The sequence below is a fragment of the Grammomys surdaster genome, unplaced genomic scaffold, assembly GCF_004785775.1.
Source record: "Grammomys surdaster isolate TR1022 unplaced genomic scaffold, NIH_TR_1.0 125951, whole genome shotgun sequence".
In the NCBI taxonomy this organism is placed as follows: Eukaryota; Metazoa; Chordata; class Mammalia; order Rodentia; family Muridae; genus Grammomys; species Grammomys surdaster.
Window position 1 is genome coordinate 2,980,590 of NW_021620772.1, and position 22,050 is coordinate 3,002,639.

Sequence of the window (22,050 nt, forward strand, 5' to 3'; positions counted from 1 at the left end):
GTGACCTGGAAACTTGCCAGATTTTCCAGGGATTGAAGGCACTGTGCAAGCTGCCAAGGGAAGAAAGCGATCAATAGTTCCTACTCAGCTATATAACCTCTCATCTTCTACCAAAGAAGCTTCTTTTTTCAGGAGATGGAACCATTACAGAAATCCACAACTGGTCAAAATGCAGAGAACAGCTGACTTGGGGCACCCAACTTCAACTGATATATTAACATTGCAACCTAAAGCTCAGGGAATACAGTAAATGAGGGGCCAGAAAGACTGGAAGTCAGTAGATCAGGATGTCTGCTGAGATAGTGTCTTCTATATATGAGGGAAGCTGCACACATGAAATCTTAACAATACGGTTACCTAAACAAGACCTGAAAAATGACAATACCAGGTGACATGCCAATGTATGGGGGAAATCTCACAAGGCTCAGTCAACCCTTGGAAGGGGAACTATAGACAATCAATGGCTGCTTGAAAGAGGCAGAATCAGTGTTTTCCAGGAATGAGTCACTGATAAGTTATCTAACCCCAAGGGGTCAGCCCTAAACACAAACGGATTCAGCAGTGTGTGGTGTGTGTGTGTGTGTGTGTGTGTGTGTAGCAATAGCAATGAAAGAAGAGGGCAATAATTTGAGAGAGGGGGTAGGAGGTGCATGGAAGGAATGGGAGGAGTTGGAGAGGAGAGGTAAGGATGGAAATGAGCAAGTACAATATTCATGTATGACATTGTCAAAAAAATTTTAAATAAAAAAATGTGATTTCTGTGATGGTGAGTGTTCATTGTCAACTTGTTTAGACTTAGAATCATCATGGAAACACAACTCTGGTTGTGTCTATTTCAGTGTTTCCAGAAATTTTAACTGCTAAGGACTCTCCCTGAATAGAGACAGTGTCGTTAGCGGACAGGGACAGAATAAATGACAAGAGAAAGCAAGCTGAGCACCAGGCTTCAGTTTCCTGTTTCCCAATTGTGGATGCAAAATGAGCAGCTAGCCTCAAGTCCTGACCACTATGCCTTCCCACCATAAGGACCCTCTGGCCCCTTAGGGCTAAAAGACAAGATAAGCTCTCTTTCCCCAAGTTTCCTGTTATTGGGTATTCAATTGCAGAAGTGGGTACTGTAACTAATATGATGTCCAAAGTAAACATAAAAGACAAAGGCCAAACAGTACTCAAAACTAACTTGCTATGGGAAGGCCTTTGTTTTGGAGACAAGGGTTTCTCTGCGTAGCCCTGGCTGTCCTAGAACTTGCTCTGTAGACCAGGCTGGCCTCAAACTTGGAGCTCTGCCTGCCTCTGCCTCCCAAGTGCTGGGATTAAACAGGCACGTCACCACCACCAGGCAAGGCCTAACTAACAAGGAAAGAACAAGTCACAAGGACTGAGCAAACACTTAACAGAAGAAGAAGCAAGGGTTCATTTTAGAATACACCTATTCTATAGTGTTAAAGGAAATACATGGATGAGTGTATAAACTAGTAAGATAAAGGGATTAGCACATAGGCTGGTGATATTTCACAAACCAGGGATAATATTCCAGTTTCATTTACCCGAGATCCATTAAAAACAGTCATCTCTAAAATATAAAGCTTTGAGTAGGAGCTCTAACTCAGTTTTAAAGTGCCTGCCTAGCATGCACAAGGGTCAAAGCTCAACTCTTATCACCACCAAATAAGTAAATAATAAAAATGAACAGAAGCTGCTTCAGGATAGGCACAGGAATGGGGGCTTACTACAGGGAGGAGCTTTACCCAACCCCCAGACTACAGATTCAGAGATTGGAGTGTGGGGGCACTACTTGCTGCTAGAGGCTATCTCCTAATGAAAGCTAGAGGCAGAGTTGGCTGTAAGTCACTCATAAGGCACAATTCATAACCACTCCCTCTTCAATAATCAACACAAAATGGGCTAATATCCAGCAACAAAGATAAAGTATGTGAAAACAGATCAAAAACATAAAAGCCAGTAAGAGTCTTTGGGGAATGTGAATGGCCCTATATATTCGTATGTTTTAACACTTGGTCCCTAGTTGGTGAACGTGATGGGAAGGATTCATAGGTGTGCCCTGTGGAAGGAGGTGTATCACTAGGTTTCAAAACTACAGGCCATTTCCAGTTAGCTTTTTGCTACCTGCTTGTGGATATAAGTTCTCAGCTACTGCTCTGGAGTCATGCCTGCTTGTCTATTGCCACGTTCCCCACTCGGATAGGTATGGACTAACCCTGTGGAACTGAATGTCCCACTATCGCCTTGGTCACAGTGTCTCTTCACAGCAATAGAAAAGTAACTCAGACAAATCTCTTAAGAAAACAAAAGTGAAAGGAAAACATCAAGATGGTGTCATTTACTTTTACATTTAGTGTGTGTGTGTGTGTGTGTGTGTGTGTGTGTAGAGGTCAGGACAATTTGATTTGCAGGAATTGGTTCTCTGCTTCCACCATAGGGGTTTGGTGGATTGGAATCAAGTAGTCAGCCTTGGTGACAAGTTCCTTTACCCAGTGAAATATTTTGTTGGCCTGAGATAGTACAATTTTACATTAGTATTTCTAACAAAAGCCACTAGTGTACACACACACACACTCACACACACACCTCATGACATAAAACAGAGACACTCATATATATACCACCATACCCCCCCACACACACATACACACACACATCACACTACTCGTAAACTCATGCAGTACACAACACCCTCCTACTCCCACCCCACCTCACCCAAACCCTTTATCTGTCTTTCAGGATATTTGCCAATGTCGGGAGATATCTTATTTGTTTGTTTGATGTATGTGAGTGTTCTACGTGCTTGCGTGCATGGAACTTGAGTTACAGATGGCTCTGAGTCATCATGTGGGCACTAGAACCACAGGTCCTCTGCAAAAGCAGCAAGTGCTCTTAACTACTGTATCTTCTGTCCAACCAAAAATCTGGAGGTGTCCTTGGTTGTCACTAATTGAAGATTCTATTAGCTTCTACTGGTCAGCAATGCTATTAAACATACCACAGTTCCCAAGGAAATTCCCACCACAAAGATTATTCACTCCAAAACGCCAGGGGTGACAAGATTGCAGAATTTTGTTTCAAATGACCAAGCTGGTATTTTGGGCATACTGTGCTTTTTTTTCCTCCAATTGAAATGCCAGAATCAAAGACCATTCTAAATTCAAATGAAAATCTAAGCTACAGATGCTCTAAGGTAACCACAATAAACACAGAGGCAGCAAGGGGAACAAAGAAGGAGGGAGGCGGGAATTCAATGTTGTAGGACATTTTTACCAGGAGCACAGCCACCTCTAGGGGGAGGAAGAGCACCCAGCTCCTGCCTTGTTCCTGCTCTCCAGCACTGTGAAGGCTGAGTATAGATAAACTACAGACCTGTGCATCCTAATTGTCTTCTAACGGCATCGTTTCTCCGCTGTGGTAATCACAACATATCACATCACAGCTGGAAGATGAAAGGTTGTATGTAATAGGTCCTAGATAGAACTAAGCCTATAATCCAAATAGAGGAGATGGTACAACCAGCTACTCAGTATGGCTCTATTGGAGATAAGTTGTGCTTGGGCTGGGGAGATATCTCAACAGTTAAGAGCACTGGCTGCTCTTTGTAGAGGACCTAGATTTAGTTCCCAGCAGCTCACAACCATTTGTAACTCTAGTTCCAAGGTATCTGACACCCTCTGGTCTCCACAGACACCAGGCACACAGTGGTGCACAGACATACATGCAAACAAAGTTCATACACATACAAGAAGAATTTAAATAAGAATATAGATCTCTTTAAAAGTTATACTTGTGAAGTCATGAGAAATAGCATAAGCAACTGATAAATGTCCTGTTAAGGAACGTAAATTAAAACAACAGAAAAACAGGACACAATGTTGTACAGTAATAAAACACCATACAAAGAAGCAAGAGAAACTCCCAGGTGTCTATGGAATAGCTTCTCCCATTCTTTAAAGCTAAGGCAGGGAGAAGAGAGCCTGTGCTGACATGTCACCTGCTATGTGCCAAAATGCTAGTGTATTCCATTTGCCTGGATACTGTATGTACACATGACTGTCCTACTTAAATTTCTACTGTGGTGATAAAAACACTGACCCAAAACAACTTGAGAAAGGAAAGGATTTCAGCTTACAGGTTACATACTCCATTACCAAGGGAACCCAAGGGTAGGAGCTGGAGGCAGGAACTGAAGCAGACACTATAGAGGGACACTGCTTCCTGGCTTGCTCCTGTGATGTGTTCAGCTTGCTTTCTTCTATATCCCAGGGCCAGGGGGTATAGGTCCCAGGAACCAGGACCAGGTTCAGGGATGCTGCCATCCACAGTAGAATGGCCCCCCCTACGCCAGTCAGTAATCAAGAAAATGCCCCCAGAATTGCCAACAGTCTAATCTGATGGAGAAAATTTCACAACAGCAACTCCATCTTCCCAGGCGTCATGATGTCAAAACCCAACCAGCACAGTGACATTTTTGCAGAGAAGAATAAATATACCCGCATCATCTACCTCACCTATCTGACCGTCCTTAGTCATAGAACACATTTTATAACTGGAAAGCAAGTAAATGAAATGTAATATAAGCCCCCCCCCAAAAAAACAAGATTAACTTATACCAAATAATAAATAATTCAGGACAATTGTAATTACTCTACACACGTAAAATAAAGTTGTTTTTTTAAAAATTGCATGTAAATCACAGAATTTAATCCTGAGCATCCTGGCAAACAAGGCAAAACAAGTAAGTGTTTAGTTAACAAGTCAACAAAGCATGTATTAAGGATCAAAGAGGATTTGATCTGAAAATGTTTAGGCCCTGGGATTGTGAACAAGGCATGATTCCTTATCTCCTGGTGTAAGTTACAATCATAAATTATAGAATAGTGGCAGTTGAGTATCAAGAAGTTGCATTTTTTTCCTTTATTTCTTTGTTTTTGTTCTTTTATTTTGAGTATGTTAATGTTTTGCTTAAGTGTTTGTTTGTACACCATATCTGTGCCTGATCCCTACGGAAATCAGGATACTTCTCTTGGGCTGTAGTACACAAATGTATATATTTGCACTAGTTCATTTCTACTGACAACTACTTGTCTCACTAGGCATGGACAAACACACTCTTACCTTTTCCCATGTCTTCAATGATGATGTGACAGTCAAATGCTGGTGACCTGTTGTCCTCATCCCAGAGGTAGAAGGTGAAGCTGTCTCCATCCTGGGAATCCATTTTACCAGCATGTGTGTATCTTAGCAAGTTCAGATCCACGTCCTCCTGGGTGCACTGCATGCCATTGGAGAGAGGGACCCAGTCCCTCCCTATCTGAAAGGTGGCACAGTTAGGCAGGAACACTGGTTTCCCCAGCTCTGCTAATGGATAACTTTCCCAGGCCCTGAAAACCTCTGATAGGAACACTTGGGGTAAATTCTACACTAATTTTTGCCATGGGGCCTTATATTTTTCCTATCAACAAAATATATTAATTAAAGACCTTGAGTGAGAAACAGCTTCAACCAGAGAACTTTTGACAAAGTCATTCAACAGCCTGATATTTCCGAAGTATTCATCATCAGTAATCATGGCTGATTAAATAACCCAATTAAGGAGAGCAGGTGGGCAATCAGTTGCTGGAATGGGCTGCTTAGAAATGAAGTGTGTTTCTTTTAGAATTCCATTTTTAAATTTTATTTTAGTTTTTTTAATTTTGTATATCTAATAAAACACCTTTTCATCAACATGGCTTGTGTTTCCAAGCTCATTGGGTAAAACAAAGCCAGAATGCACTTCTGAATCTTCCCCCAGCCCACTGTCTATCCTTACTAAAAGCTAAAGAGAGCTGTCAAATTCCCATCACCCTCACACACATATATAAATACACACACACATGCACACACATACACATGCACACACACATACACGAACATGTACACATAGGCACAGATGTACACACACGGTAAGTAGAAAGTATAAACTGTCAATGCCATCCACATTTTCCAACAGGATCTTCAAAGCCCAAGTCAACCATAATTAAGCATATGTTTTACACAGTTTGGGGCAGAAATGGTGGCACTTTTGTTAGAAGAGGCTTTTATGCTGACAGAGTGGCTAACAACTAGGTAAGTATTAGGGAATAAAATACTAAACCTATATTGTGTTAATAATCCCTCTTTAATTCTCTTCAGCTCCAAGCATGGCTTTTCTTAAGAATAGCTCACAGAAGTCATTCCATCCAACTGGATGAAAATGTCATTTCCAGTGATTCACCATGCACAGTACACGTCAGTTTGTCTGTCTGGTCAACAGATCCATAAGTCATTTGTGCTTTCTCTTTTCTTAGTCACCTGCCCCAGTTTCCAGTGAGTCTTAGCTTTCTTCCCTCACAAGTCTCCTCCTGAGCTCTTCTACTTGGTGGGATTTCTTCTTCTTTATTATTTTGCCCACCTGACATTTGCGGACCTATGTTCTACTGCAGGTCCACTGGGTAAAGCTGTTTATAGTATAGTAGTTCAGTCGCTTTTTAAAAAATGAGGTCTATTTTTGAATAGAGATTTTCAGTTTTAAAACCAGGCAGCATGGGATCCTATTTAACTTTTCCTCTTGATAATATTCTCCTAGAAATAAAATATGGAGGAAGGCATCGTTTTTCCTCTTGTTTCTAATTCTTCATTTGCATTCCCAAATATGAGCTTGACTTGACAGAATCATCTGATGCCAGAAAGAAGAAAAAAAAGAGAAACTCAAAGTGAAAGAAAAAACAAAATAAACAAACAAACAGAAATGAAGGGGAGCTAACAAGAAAATAAGAAGCTGTGAGAGCCAGGGCCCAAAGGCCCAGTCCCAGCCTCAGTCAGTCAGCCTCGGTGAGCCCAAGGGAGGTGTGAGAAAATGGTGTGCAGCCTGCTGGGACCCTGGACCCATCTGGATGTTCTCATATCCAAAGCAAGTCAGGCCCCAAGCCACCCAAACGTGTACACTCTCACTGTGTTTCTGCTTCATTACACTTTGAAATGAAATAAGGACACAGCTGTACCTCAATTTAAATCAGCGATTGCTCTTCTCTCTGACTCTCTGTGGTACCCACACTGTGTGACAACCAAGCTGTTCCCCACAGGATGAATCCTTGCTGCCTTTCTATTCTAAGCTGAGCCTGTGTTAGATTAAGACTCATGCATTCAGGTAATCACACCAAGGTTGGCTAGACATCGTTGCTAGTCTCTAGCCACCATTCCAATAAACATTTTTGACCCATGAGCCAGCCAACCTTCTCAAGTGACTGATCTATGATTCGTGTTGGACTGGCTATTAAGCATCATGTGTGAAATCTAAACAGACTAGGTGTTCGCTATCACGGGACTAAATGGAACCAAGAGGACTTGAGCAAACTCCTGGAACAGTTAGCACCAGACCCAGAGTGACTTAGCCCTTCACATACCTTCCTGTAACCATGCTTTTTGCTTTCTATTAAAGGGTTAAGTTTGGGAACATGTACAAATCCAAGTACTCAGATTTACTGTCACACTGTTTGCCATACTCGAATAGAGCAGTTAGTAAGATAACACAGCCGTCAGTGAGCAGGGTAGGAGGACTACCACTCGGAGTGTCCCCAGTGTAGTTTTTCATTCAAAATTTTGACCTCTTGTACATTCGTATGAGGTTGGAGAGAGGCTTCATAACAAAGACACTACTAGTTACAGATTTTAAATGTTGCGATGCTCCTGAGTATGCTTAGAATGTGGCAGAGAAAATGAGAGAGGCAATGAGGAGGGGTACAGGAATGGTAAAGCAGGACACAGACAGTAAGGAATGAGGGAATAGAAGGAAAAGAGGGGAGAGGTGTTGGGGAGGGAGGAGAAGAAGAAGTGGCAACAGCTTTAAAAGTTTTCTTAACAGGAAAAGTAAATACCTTTGAGTGAAAACCATGCATATTCTAGAATAAATTCAATGGTATAAATGTGTGTGTTGATAACTTTTACATTTACTTTGGGGAATGAAGGCTAAAGGGCTTTTGTGTGGGTCATCCACCCCCAGTCCCCAGCAAGCCTAGGGCTAGATAGATTGCTCGCTGGTTAAGAACACAAACTGGCCGGGCAGTGGTGGCGCATGCCTTTAATCCCAGCACTTGGGAGGCAGAGGCAGGCGGATTTCTGAGTTCGAGGCCAGCCTGGTCTACAGAGGGAGTTCCAGGACAGCCAGGGCTACACAGAGAAACCCTGTCTCGAAAAACCAAAAAAAAAAAAAAAAAAAAAAGAACACAAACTGTTCTTGCAGAGGGCTGGGGTTTGATTTCCAGCACTCACATCTGGCAGCTCATAATCACCTATAATTCCAGCTCCAAAGAATCAAAACTGGACATCTACACACACATGGCACATATAAACTCACACAGGCACACGCACATGAGAAGAATAATGATTACTTAAACAGTTGTTTTAAAGGGCCACTTACCTTAAGTTGAAGTTGTCCATTTTGGGGAAGTCTTTCAAATAAATAGTGAATCTTCTCCCTGGGTGAGTCTTTATCTATGGCTGAAAGGACAGCACTAGACAGAATTCGAGTATCGCCCACAGTCATTGAGATTTCAGCCTTCCTGTAGAAAGGAAAGTACGGGTGTTCATATGAAAACAGAATAGATAGGCTATCAGGGGACACTCATACTGGTTATCACAGGCTATCACAGGTTCCACCCTCAAGAAATAAGTAAAAGCAACATCCAAAGCACTGGAAACAGTTGTATACCAAAGTCTGGAAAGGGAGTGTGACCTAGTCAAGAGATGCTTTCTCATTATTTAATGGGTAAAACATTACATCTTTATGTTAGATGTATTTTATACAACAATTTTGTTCCTATTCTTTCTTCTAATGCTTACAATGTCTCCATGAAGAAAGTAAGTCAGGTATTATAGATCTAACCATATAGACAGAACCCTACTGAAAGCAACATATATAATATCCCAAAGCTCTTTCTGAAGGCCCTCCTGAGGTTGATACTCTTGGTCTATTTCTGGTCCTCTAATCTCTTCCCTCCTCCTGAAAAGGCCCCTGGTGCATGTGTTCTTTATTGCAGCTCATCTTCCTGAAGAAATGGGTCCTCCAGGCTGGTTCCTGGCATCTGGACGGCTAACTGAAAGCATGAACAGATGGGGCAGCCAGCAGCTGCTGCTTCCATGTGGCCACTGCAACTTTTCCCTGGCCTCACCCAAGTGAGGAAGGGGTCTCTTTCTACCAGTGTTCTAGCTCTCCACTGTGATCACAGCGAGCTCACCTATGACTACACCATCTGCCTCTGACGTTTTGTTTTGAGAAAGATGGAGAATCTTGAAGTCCTGACCTTGGGACCAAAAGACACCAAGTCTCTCACAACTGACATCAGCAACCACCAGGTCCAACCTCTCTCATTCAAAGAGGGATTCTTGCTAGCCTGGGACTGGCAAGATAAGGGGGGGGGAACTTCATCTACCTCTCCAATGGAGAGGATGAATCACAGCATTCTAGAAGGCTAATGACTCAGGTAACTGGGGCTTGTGGAGATTAGTGGTATCTTTTATAAGATGAAACATAGCCTCAAATCACTATTTGATGAGGCTGCTAGGTGAGTGTCAGAATTACATGCCAGGGATGGCAAGTACCACAATCTGAGTTGCCCTAAAGGGATTTTGGGGAAGAGGACTGTGTCACAAGTAATTTATATAGAAAAGAGTTCCGGAAGTAGAAAGAGGGTAGCTGATGAGAAGGGAAAGGAATAATAATTAACTGTTTTTACTGCTAATAGCACTTGAGGCTCAATCCTACTAGAGTCTTTTAACTCTTGTTATTTTAAGGAAAGGGATCTAAGTCGCGTAGGATATCTCTAATCTTTAGATTCTAGACATCCTTTTGCCTTAACCGCCCAAGCGGCTGAGACTACAGATGCACACCTCAGTGCCCAGCTAGGATCTTTGGAAGAGCCATATGGAGTATGACTTGGATTAAGCTTCTGAAGGGCAAGAAGGTGGAAGATTTGTCTTATTTACTATCTCCCATCGTTACCGACTCTCTGCTCCATGGTTACTGACTGTCTGCCTTGTAGTTACTGACTGTTCCCACCATTACTTACTGCCTGATCCATAGTTACCTACTGTCTGCTCTGTAGTTACTGACTATCTGATCCCATGATTCCCGACTGTCTGTTCGCAGCATTACTGACTGATCCCATGGTTACTAACTGTTTTTCTCACAGTTACCGACTCTCTGCTCCCAGGGTTCCCAACTGTCTGCTCTCACCATGACTGAGTGTCTGCACGAATTGAGGCAGGTTCCTAAGGAGGGAAGTGGAGCCACAAATTGTAAGCATCTGAAGCAGAACACTGATCATGTGTACAGGACAGGTGGGTAAGGTGCTGGAACTCAGGGACAGAAGCACCTAACACAGCATCTAAATGAAGCATCAAAAAAAATGGGGTCACGTGCTGGCAGAGACCAAGCTACTCTTGGCAGAAATGAATAGGGGGTCAGACTGTCTTTGTGTTTCTAGAACAGAGATAACTGCTTGTAATAATGACAATGAAGAATATTTGTGACCACTCTCTGTGTACAATCTTTGGAGCATTTCCATGTGTCTTTCTTGTAACAATCATATGAAAAGAGTGCTAACATCATCCCCATCCATTGAGAGGCAAAAGAAGAGACAGAGAGAATGTTTAAGGTCACGCCTCTGTCTCACTCAAGATTTCTTAACCACTAGCTATGCCCTGGGTCCTAATAACAAAATAAAGAAATGGGAGAAAACGCGATGCAGAAGAAGACAAAGAATGGAGGGTGTTCTGGGGGGAAGGAAGAGGAGTTCTATGAAAAAACACGAGTAGAAGAGAAAGGAGAATCGCTGCTTCCTTCCTCAGGAGAAAGGGAAGGAGGAAGAGAAAGGAAAAAGGCAAATATTTGAACTGATAGCAGACCGGTCAACCAGATCTGACCATTGCACTCCGTGCATGTGAACTGAAATGTCACACCGTGGCCCACAGGTATGTTCAATAGTTAGGCTCATTAGAATATTTTCTTTTACAAAGGATGGATTCTGAAGCAGGGTTGAAAGAGATTTGGGATTCTGTAGCTGTAGCTGTTGCTGGGAGGTGAGCAAGACTGTGGCTCTTCAGCAGACAGACTTCTTTACATCTCTGGTCTTGGTCAATGAGTGGCTGATGAATTAATCAAATCATGTGTATGAATTATTTAGTAACATGTCTGACACTTAGTAAGTACTTAATAAACACTTGCTTTTATCTTTCTCCCTTCTTCAAGTGATGACTACAAAGAGGTTTGTAGCAGTATAATATCCCCCCATCCGCACTGTCACAGGCCTTCCAATATAGTCCATGCTGGCCTCAAACTCACTGTGTCACCCTGGGCTAGCCTTGAATTCATTCTGCTTCCTCTTGGGTTCCAGAAGGACAGCATCTTTTACATCTATAAATCAATGTCAAACCAGTCTGAAATTCCAGCATTGAAATAAGGACACAGACATTTCATATATATTTTTTGTTGAACTGATGTCTGAGAATCAGTCTTCTAAAATAATATTATCAGCATTTCCCATAACACTTTCTTCAGAGCATTTGGCACCCAATAAAGAATTATTCTCTGACAGCTTAAGGTAGGGATTTGTCTGGTCTTTTTTCCCTATATAGTCTGGGAGATTTGGGAGTTTAGAGGTTTCCAGAAAGGTGTTCCCCATCCCAGTGAAACTTAATGCTTAATGGCTACACCATTAAATAAAGGGGAATCTCAGTGGAGGTCCCAAGAGACAGACACATGTTTGCAGCTAGTTCTAAAGACCTAGGCCTTCTAAAGTTCTTTGCAGTCTGAAGTATCACATTTGACAATTGCAGAAGAAATTGCTGGCAGTAGAGAAATGCAACCCTGTGCAAGTTTTACAGTTCATAATACTAGAATTCTAAGAGTAGCATTGTGATTTGCAATAGTGGGGTGGTGATCCATCCGGGACATAGTCCAGATTAGCAGACCATGAAGCATCAGGATGAACTAAGTGGGACTCAACATTTCCCTTGGTCACTTTTAGTTAAAGGTTTGAGGAAATCTATTGTGAGGACTGTTGGCAGTTGCACCGTGTGTGTGAATGCGTGTGTGTACGAATGTGTACTATGGTATATGGATGAGCATGTGTCTTTTAAGGACTGGCTGTTTTAGCTACGCTTCCTAGCATCTGCCCCGGATGCTCCTGATGCCTGAGTGGCAGGGCAGTTGTAGAAGATGCGCTTGGTGGGAGCCCGGCTTCTTCCTGTGGACTGAGTATCACAGAACTTTGTGGAAATCAGAAATGACCCCTTTCAGGCAGCTCACTTGCTTAGCATTGGTGTCTCATCATTTACTGGGGTGATGTTTACTGAGATAGTTTTAAGGATTTTATGTTTCCCATCTGACAACTGGATCACGAAGTTATCAGTAGAGCTCTCCGAGTCATCGTGGGCATAGGCCAGCTTCATTCCTGGAAGAGGAAAAAGGAGAGGGTCTTCCTTCTTGTTGAACTGTCCACATGGCCCAGATACTCCATTTTAATACCAGGTTTTGGTGTTCAGAAAGCTCACCGTTCAGTGTGGTACAGGGACATGAGCTCTGTTTTGTGGAGTCATTCAGAAGCCCATTAAATTTTCTTATTTAAATAAGGAAACCACATAAACCATAAAAGAACAAAGGTATTACAATGTTTAAATGAATATGAGAAATGAATTCTTGAAGGAAATTAAGGTAAAATCTATCTTGAGCCAGTCATCAAAATGAATCGTAAGTAGTTCCAAATGTCACTATACAAGCTACCTTTAGTCATTTTTTAAAAAGCCTAACTAATGGTCCTTTAGGTATTCAGCTGAAAACTTTAATTTACTATTTACAAAATTGACAAATTTCTAGAAATACTAAGGGATTTATGCAAAATGTTTACTGACATGATGACTATTAATGCCAAGAAATAAAAAATAATTACTTAAAATAAAGCAGCTATGAAAAATTGTAGCATATATCCATATAGTAAAACACCGTAGTTGCCAAAACTACTCCAGGTACTTTTGATAATGTACATGAAATGATTATAATGCCAGCTACATAAAATGTCAGGAAGTTGGTACAGGAGGTAAATTCTGTATGTTTAAGGGTAGAATATTTGTGAGAATATATTTACATTGTTTGGGTTACTTTTGATATATCCATAAACGAACCAAAAAAAAAAAGCCAAAATACAAATAAAACCTAACATTTGAAAATGTCATCAAGATATACATTTATCTAAGAAATTTTTATTTTTTGCTACAATTAACTATGCTATCGGAAATTACACAATGAGTGCATGATACTTATTTAATCTGATAACAATAACCAACAATATCACTTAAAAAAAAACCTCTCAGGCTGGAGAGATGGCTCAGCAGTTAAGAGCACTGACTGCTCTTCCAGAGGTCCTGAGTTCAATTTTCAGCAGCCACATGGCGGCTCACAACCATCTGTAATGGGATCCAATGCCCTCTTCTGGTGTGTCTGAAGACAGCTACAGTGTACTTATATTCCTAAAATAAATAAATAATTTAAAAACCCTCTCTGGGGCCTTCAAACGGCACCTCCACAACTTCTCCCAAAAGAACAAAACAAATAAATAAATGTAAAAACAAAATATTTTAAACTGTATTCTTTCCCTTTTAGGTCTAGATTCCCTGTGTAGCTAAGGCTGGCCTTGAAAGCCTTGAGCTCTTGGTCCTCCTATCTCAGGCTCCTCAGGTGCTGGGATGACAGGTATGCATCATCCAACACAGCTCAGAAAACAGAAATGAATGAATGAATGATGAATGAATGAATGAATGAATGATAACAAAACTTAGACTTTCCTAAGAGTGAATTTTAGGCTATTATTCCCTTTCCCCATGCCTGTAACAATGTTATTTGTTGCACATGGCACACATAAGGACTGATTTGGTCAGATCAGCCTTGAAATTCCAGAATCCATTTCTCTACAATTCACAACTGAGATGATGAATTGGACTTTCATATTCAAACATGAGATGTCATCTGCAATTATTACAAAATAACCTTTGGGACAAAGAGACCACATTCTAATTAGAGAAATAAATACTTAGAAGACAGTAGGAAACAAGCCAAAAAGGAGGAGGGCAAAGTAGGCACAGAGGAGAGAGGTCTGGAAGGCTTCCTGTGGGAGGAGAGCAGAGTGCTGCATTCTGAAGGTGCCATCTTGGCCAGCCCAGGGTGAGGGAAGAGCTTCCAGGTTGGGGAGAGGAAACACAGAGAAGAAAGGAGTGTGCGGTTAGGTACTAATTGTAGAACTGCATACTTGCTCATATTTTTAAAAGTATTTTTATACATTGAAAATGGGACAAGTCCTTTTTAAAAAGTAATTAAAAAACAATTCAGCCTGCTCCAGTGTGTCTTTTCCCTAAAGAACGCATTATCTCTGCAGAGACTAATGAATGGTTATTATATGTGGGTCTATATTTGTTTCAACTGTAAAAATTTTGGCAGACAAGCCATGATCTGAATCGTTTGACAAGGAAATCTTAAACGATTAAAATTCTGTGTTAAAATACCGAAAGTCACAAATATAGTTGTTAATGGTATTCTAAGAGTCAAAGAAAACACGCCATTACATCTTCAACCGCCTACACCGGCTAGGGCTGTATGTTAATCAAGAGCCCATGATTCAGACGCAAGAGATAATGCACATATTCTTCCTTACCCCACATGTCTATGATTTGTATCTTTAGTGGAGTCAAACAGTTCTTAAATTTACATATTAATTAACAGCTACCTTATATAGTATTTACTATAATCACCAGTGAACAATGTATGCCTCAAACATTGCCCTCCCCTCTCCTTCCCAACCTGATGTCTTTTTCTTTATTGTTATTAATTACCTTCTGAGTCTAATATTTGGGGTTTCAAATTTTCTTACAAGGCTGAAATTTTCTACCCTTTGATCAACAGCTTCTCATTTCTCTCCTCTCCCCTAACCTCTGCTAACCACCAATCTAATTTCTGTTTCTACTATGGTCACTTGTTTAGAGTCCACACAGGGGTGAGCTAAGCTATTACATCAGCAACAGCAGGGAAGTGGAACGCGATCTACCATTCTTGAGAAGGTCCGTGGAGAAGTTGTGAATTTCATGTGCCAGTTGCTTGATCTGATGAGAGTCCTTGCTGACGGCTGCATCGACAAGGAGGCCGTGCTGGGGCTTGTGAGTGATGCTGAAGAGCAGGGGGTCCTTGGGAACGTCTCTGTCAGCAGCACTGATGATGGAAGAATCCAGTTCTATCATGTGACCCTCATACACCTGAACGGAGCAAGTCGACAGACTGAGCAGTACAAAATGGAACCTTTTCTCTACCCATTTATCCGGAAGAGGTTGTTTAAAAATCCACCCCAGTCATATGAAGGTATCCCATTTGAATTTTTCCATGGCATTTTCAGATACTGGGTTCTAGAAAAAGAAATTTCTAGAAAACAGGAATGTAAAAAGAAATCTATCATCTCCCTCATGTCTTTTCTAAAGATTTCAAAGTTCTTCTTAGTTCCATGCACAGCATAGGATATATGATTAAACCATCTACGTGGGCGGGGGGGGGGGCTGGTGAGGACGCGCAGGGCTCAGTAGGTAATGGTGCTTGCCACAAGCCTTAGCAACCCAAATTCAGTTCCTGAAACTCAGAGAAACGTGGGAGAACCGAGTCCACACCCTTACCATTTGGGCTAGAGTATGTGTGACCCCTCCTCGCTCACATATATTTGCACGCAATACTACATACAGTGAAAAACTTGATTAGAAATTTTAGAACGGCCGGGGAGTGGTGGCGCACGCCTTTAATCCCAGCACTTGGGTGGCAGAAGCAGGCGGATTTCTGAGTTCAAGGCCAGCCTGGTCTACAGAGTGAGTTCCAGGACAGCCAGGGTTGCACAGAGAAACCCTGTCTCGAAAAACCAAATAAAAGAAAGAAAGAAAGAAAGAAAGAAAGAAAGAAAGAAAGAAAGAAAGAAAGAAAGAAAGAAAGAAAGAAAGGAAGGAAGGAAGGAAGGAAGGAAGGAAGGAAGGAAGGAAGGAAGGAAGGAAGGAAGGAAGGAAAGAAGGAAAGAAGGAAAGAAAGAGAGAGAGAGAAAGAGAGAGAGAAAGAAAGAAGGAAGGAAGGAAAGAAAGGAAGGAAAAAAGAAAAGAAAGTTTAGAACGTTTACACATTCAACAGTTCAAAGGGTGGGGTGGGGCAGGGCAAAAGTATGCTTTCTCTCAGAAGTCAGGAAAGTTCAATGTAAAGGTGAATCTGGCATCTTTTCTTCAGACACTAATCCATTTATTTAACTCAGAACTCCTAGTTTCTACCATTTTTAGGTTTCTGTCTGCTTTGGAAGTAGCAAATACCTATTGCATACACAGAGCAAATTTGGTGTTTCTTTTGTAAGTTTCATACATTTATATGACGTATTTTGATCACACTCCCCCATCCCCTCATCCCTAAGAACTTAGTAAAGCAACTCAAAAACATGTCCATCTTTATGGAGCTTAGTTATGAAGCTTTCCCCCTGGACTGTGTGGTAATGGATCTTGTTTACAAAAATGGGAAATTTATCCACAAGAAAGCCAAGGAATTCTCTTTAAAAAAAAAAAAAACAACAAAAAGCCTACAGGATTACTTTTTGGAAATCAAATTGTTTCTTGACACTATGAGAATAAAAAAGTTTATTTTTACTTTGTATGCATTTGCCTGCATGTTTGTCTGGGTGAATGTGTTGGATCCCCTGGAACTGAAGTTACAGACAGTTGTAAGCTGCCGTATGGGTGCTAGGAATTAAACCTGGGTCCTCTGGAAGAGCAACCAGTGCTCTTAACCTCTGAGTCACTTCTCTTGGCCATTTTTTTTAAAAAATTTTCAGAATAAAAAAGATTAAATAAACATACATAAAAAGCAGGTATCTACTATGATGAAGTTTGCAAAGGATTATAACAAACTGAAACATGCTGATGGAAGCCCAGTCATCTATACAATAAGGAAATTTCCTAAGAGGAAAGACAAATGTGGTTACATGAAAAAGAAAGAACGCTTGATGTTTAAGAGTTATCTCTGCCAATGCTCCAAGGGCCTGTGCGTGATTTGCATATATGAGAAAGCTTGGGTGAAAAACATGATCACTCCCACAAAGGGATGAGGGACAACTTCCCAGAGGACTAATTATTCCAAAAGCTCTTGCCTCAGGCAGATAAAGACAGTGAAAATAGGTGTGGAAGGGACCATTTATAGATTTTTTTTCCTCACATAATCACTGAAGGGCTCTCCAGAGTAAGCCACGAGCCAAAAGAAGAGGCGAGGCAGGAGTTGGCTCTTAAATCTCATGCTGAGGTGACACTCATGTGCCATTAAGATTCACTAGAAAATTAAAATCAAATAAAGACTTTCACATTCAGAATGTGATTATTTTTAACAAAAAAAAATGAGAGGAAATAATGACTTTGGTCAATGTTAGTAAAGCGACAGCATGCTAACTGTACTGCAAATGTTTGTTCATTATGGACATACTGTGTTTGGCTAACTTGATCATCATAACTGACTCTCAAAGAAAATTCCACATATATTTTCAAAGATGGGGAAACAGAGACTTGAAGAGAAATAGTATGCCCAAATGCAAACTTTAAAGCAATACCCAAATTCCTTTGAGGCCAAAGTCTGTGTTCATTTGACATGTTAATGCATGTATATGAATTAACCATATACACAGATGCATATTTAAAAAGAACTATGCAGTGGATATATATATATATATGTATATATATATATATATATATACATATATATATATATATCCTTTTACTTTAGAAAGTAAAGCATAAAGTATCAGGTATATTCTCTAATTTGTAAGTAAAAACATAATTCTGGTGTGTTCATAAATCTCTTGGGTTACTTAGCTAGCTTGCTTATACTTCGTTTCTTCAGTAAGAAAATGACAATTTAAAAAAAACAACCTAAAAGCCTATTGTGAGGATAACTATGAATGCATGGGAAGCACATGGAACCTACTACCCAGCAGGTACCTTATCACACAGATACATAAACACACACAGACACACAGTGACACACACACATGCATGCACACAGACACAGTATCTTTACCATGACCATAATTATTAGGCTAATAGTTCACAAGTGATTAGTTATATGACATAAGATTCAGACATCCTCACTCTTCACCAAATGAACATATTGGGGGCCCTTGGACCAACATAAAGGGGTTAAAAACCAGAAAATGATGAGGTTAAAAGGACTATTCTGGTGTGTTTCTTACAGTGATATTCTGTACCACAAGGTCAGGAGCTTCATCATTTGTGGGTTTGATGATAACATGAAATGTTGTCTCCAAGGAGCGTTGCTTCCCATCTGTGGCATATACCATGAACTGGTCAGCAGTTGGTTCCACCCTCAGGTGCCTGGACTGCACGTAGTTAATGTGAGAAGCCTTCATGTCTTTCCACTGGAATGAAGCTAGCACACACCAAGACAGAACAGGGAAATGATAAACAGCACTTCCCAGGTATCTGCAGTTTTTAACAGCTGCTTCTCTGCAAAGTAGATACATGATTATAGCCCAGTCAGGTGCAATGCCCACCAGCCATCCACATGAAGACAGGATCACAGATCTTAAGAAAGGACTAAAATCTGCCTGAATAACGGACTTGGGATAAGCACTAATCGGGAAGCAGAGGCTTCATGGTCACTCTCCAGATACTTGGACTGAAGGTCAGAAGAGAAGAACCCTTGGCTAAACTGTCCTCCTGACACGTGGCTCTTTTCATACTGTGTTAAGAAGGATATCACCTCTTTGACATTAGGCAGAATGACTGGAAACCAATGACTTGTCCCTGTAACATAAATCAAGAAACTCACTGCATTGAGTAGAATTAGTGGACTTGATATTCAGCTAGCCTTAAATCAGAAGGTGAAAAACGTCCTGTGTTATGAATTAAATCATGAAACAAGATCAATAACCTTTAATTTGATTAATCTTAAACCTAATCTCACTCATGTTTTAAAATATAAATGTCTTAAGCTTGAAAAAGTAACTTAAGCATAAGGAGTTATCTTTGGAAGATTTAGGTCTTGCTTTTTATTTCTGTTTTGTTTTATTAAAGACTCTTCTGGTTGCTTAGAAACATTTTGCTTTCAAAATTAATGTAATCTATTCAAATATTTTAGGCTTCTCTTTCAGTACCACTTATAGCAATATCTCTCAATATTGTTCAGGAATATCTATTAAATGTGCTGAAAGACTACGAATATGAGACTCTGTGCTTCCCACCATATTAATTATATGCCAGGGCTGTGTTGCTAGGAAGGCTTTGGAATAGGTGAGCACTTTAGCATATATTTATATATTTTTCACACATAAAGTTTCCACTTATTTCACTTATAAATGTTCATACATAGAGAAAGTTAAGATAAAAGTCCAACTGAAAAACAATTAAGATTCAATATATCAGCTAGAGTAATAACAGTAATCGTACTAACAATGATTTATTGGATACCTATGGCGCCTTGAATATTTTTAAATCCTTACCCATGTCCTAAGCCTGGTCTGCCTTCACATCTATGAACACTGGCAAGACATCGTGGGTCAGGAAGCCATGACTTACCTATGCTTATGCCCATATTACTTTTCTCAAAGCCTGCAGAAGGCAGTGTGTTTTCTAGGTAGCCAAACTGGGGATGAGAAACCAAAATGAATTCTAAGTCATCCATGGTAGTGTCCTGGTCAGTGGCAGACAAGTGATGAGTAGTAAGGGCTGCTGAGAAGCCTTCATCCACTGTGAACATCCTACCTGCATACAAAACAAACAACAGTCACAGGCCAGTGTGGTAGTTCAGTGGGTGAAGGTGCCAGCTGTCAGGCCTGATGAGCTGAGCTCAATCCCCAGAACCAATAGGGGTAAGAGGAGAGAACCAGTTCCTGCTCTCACATCCACACTGCCTCACAAAACCAGTAAGTCAACATGTAACAAAATTTAAAAACATACACTTGTGTCTCAGCCTGAACTCCTCCATCAGAATAGTAAGAACTAGAGGGAGTGACTGCAACCCCAACCAGAGCAAATATGCAAAAGTCCTACAGGCGACCATGCTTCCATGGGAGATGCTCATTTTCTTGGGCATAAATTCTCCTTGTGGTGAAGATATTCAGGGGAAATGAGTGTGATTTAATTGGACTTACAGAATTGTATGCTCTTTCGCATACAAGCCAGCCAGATGATAATGGAGAGACGGCAGCAATGCTAAGCGCTCTGCTACAGCCCTCCAGTCATTCTCAGGGAACTCTGATTTCCCTTGTGTCTCTATAGAAGTGACAAATGAAAATAAGAATTGCCAAACTGTTTTAATGATAAGCCACTAAATGTAGTTTATGTACTCCTCAAGATCAGTCGTTACCTCTGTTTGTCAGAGCGTTAATTGCCTGAGAGCGATTATGAATTGCTCATAACGAACATCTTTTCATGCCTTGGTGCTTAATTACTCTGCTGGGATAATGCTTCCTTTCCAGAACATTGCTTGGGAGATACTTTGCAAATTACAACAAGAACATTCATACATATGCTTATTTTTTTTTTCTGTGAGACAGAACATATACATAATGCCCACGAAGAGATGACTTTCTGAAAAGCACGGAAGGTTAAATGTATATAAATGGTCTCTGTGGTAAACACATTCTGTCCTAACAGAAATTATTATGGATAAAATAAATTATTCTCTCTCCAGCAGGCAAATAATATTTCCCCATGTGAAGTAAACCACCATATTTGAGGATTTCAACATCCTTGCTGTAGGATGCACACACAAAGAGGCATATGCAGTTATAATCTCTGTATATATATGGAAATACATACTTTTTCAAGCAGGTACATTCTTCAGTGCTGTAATATTTTATTACAGGTTTTGGGTTTATTACATATTTCTGTTGAAATGATCACTGAATGACAACTATCTGGTAGCTTTCTAATTTAAGCAAAGCAATCTATTTCAATGAGTCTTGGGTATGACACTCAGGCAATTATACTCATAGGAAGAGCACAGTCACCTATTATAATTGAAGGTGGCTGGTTATCAACTGGATGCACTGTGACGTTGAGCTGGTACATGGGAAAGGATTTATGAAGAGGAACAGATGAATCGTAGCAACAGCCATTCACCAAAGGGTCAGCTTCACCATCCGAAACCACCAATACAACAGTGTCAAAACAAGGTTCGAGGCCAGTCTCGCCACCTGGAAAATATAACTGTCCTGAGTCTGACTTTGGGAAATAGAGAGCAGCATGAACAACTTCATTTGTACCTTTTCTGCAGGCACTGCAAGGAAGGAAAAGGAATTTAAGGGGATAAAAATATGAAACTCGATTATATCGCTATAAAATTAAATATAGTCAGGAAAATAATACAAAAATGCTTGTCCATCTGTTGCATCTGGTGAAATCCCTGCCAGCCACAGACCATATGGAGGAGCAAAGCAGGGCTAACAAGGGTCTGACAGTTCACAAATGAACAAGGGAGAGGCATGGAGCTTGACTGGGGATGATTTCATTCTTCCCTCTTAATCCTTCGATGTTAGCAACCACTTCAGGGAAAGGCAGAAGGTGCCTGTGTCCCCTTAATAATTACCTCTCCATATGTGCTAACCACCAGAAAAGAAACCACCAGAACTAACCACACAGCAGTCCTGCCTGAGAGACGGGACACTGGATAAGTGTAAAGAAAAGTAATTCACATCTTGGTATTTTCTTTCAATGTTTCCTTGACTATACATTAGCCAATCACTTATCAGCAAACAGGACAGTCTATTTTCTTCAGGCAACAGAAAAGCTCTGAATGTGTGCTCTTGGCAATTCTTACAGTTACAAGTGGGAAACAATGCTGGGAGCTCTGAAGAGGAGGGGAGGGTAGACTAGAGGAGAGGAGAGAAGAGGAGAGGAGGGAGAAAAAAAAGGAGGAGGGGAGGGAGAAAAAAGGGAGGAAGGAAGGAAAGAAGAGAAGAGGAG

General features: G+C 40.8%; 1 protein-coding gene across 1 annotated transcript in view; it reads right to left on the reverse strand.

Annotated features, from left to right (window-relative positions):
- The window catches only part of Frem1 (FRAS1 related extracellular matrix 1), a 148,672-nt gene that overhangs the window by 50,597 nt on the left and 76,025 nt on the right, over positions 1–22,050 (reverse strand). Inside the window, exons 17-23 of the mRNA XM_028753636.1 lie at positions 21,096–21,281; positions 19,660–19,845; positions 18,315–18,511; positions 15,117–15,321; positions 12,332–12,476; positions 8,444–8,585; positions 5,125–5,320 (exon numbers count right to left, since the gene is read on the reverse strand). Coding sequence (XP_028609469.1) covers positions 5,125–5,320; positions 8,444–8,585; positions 12,332–12,476; positions 15,117–15,321; positions 18,315–18,511; positions 19,660–19,845; positions 21,096–21,281 — 1,257 coding nt within the window. The remainder of the gene's footprint in view (positions 1–5,124; positions 5,321–8,443; positions 8,586–12,331; positions 12,477–15,116; positions 15,322–18,314; positions 18,512–19,659; positions 19,846–21,095; positions 21,282–22,050) is intronic.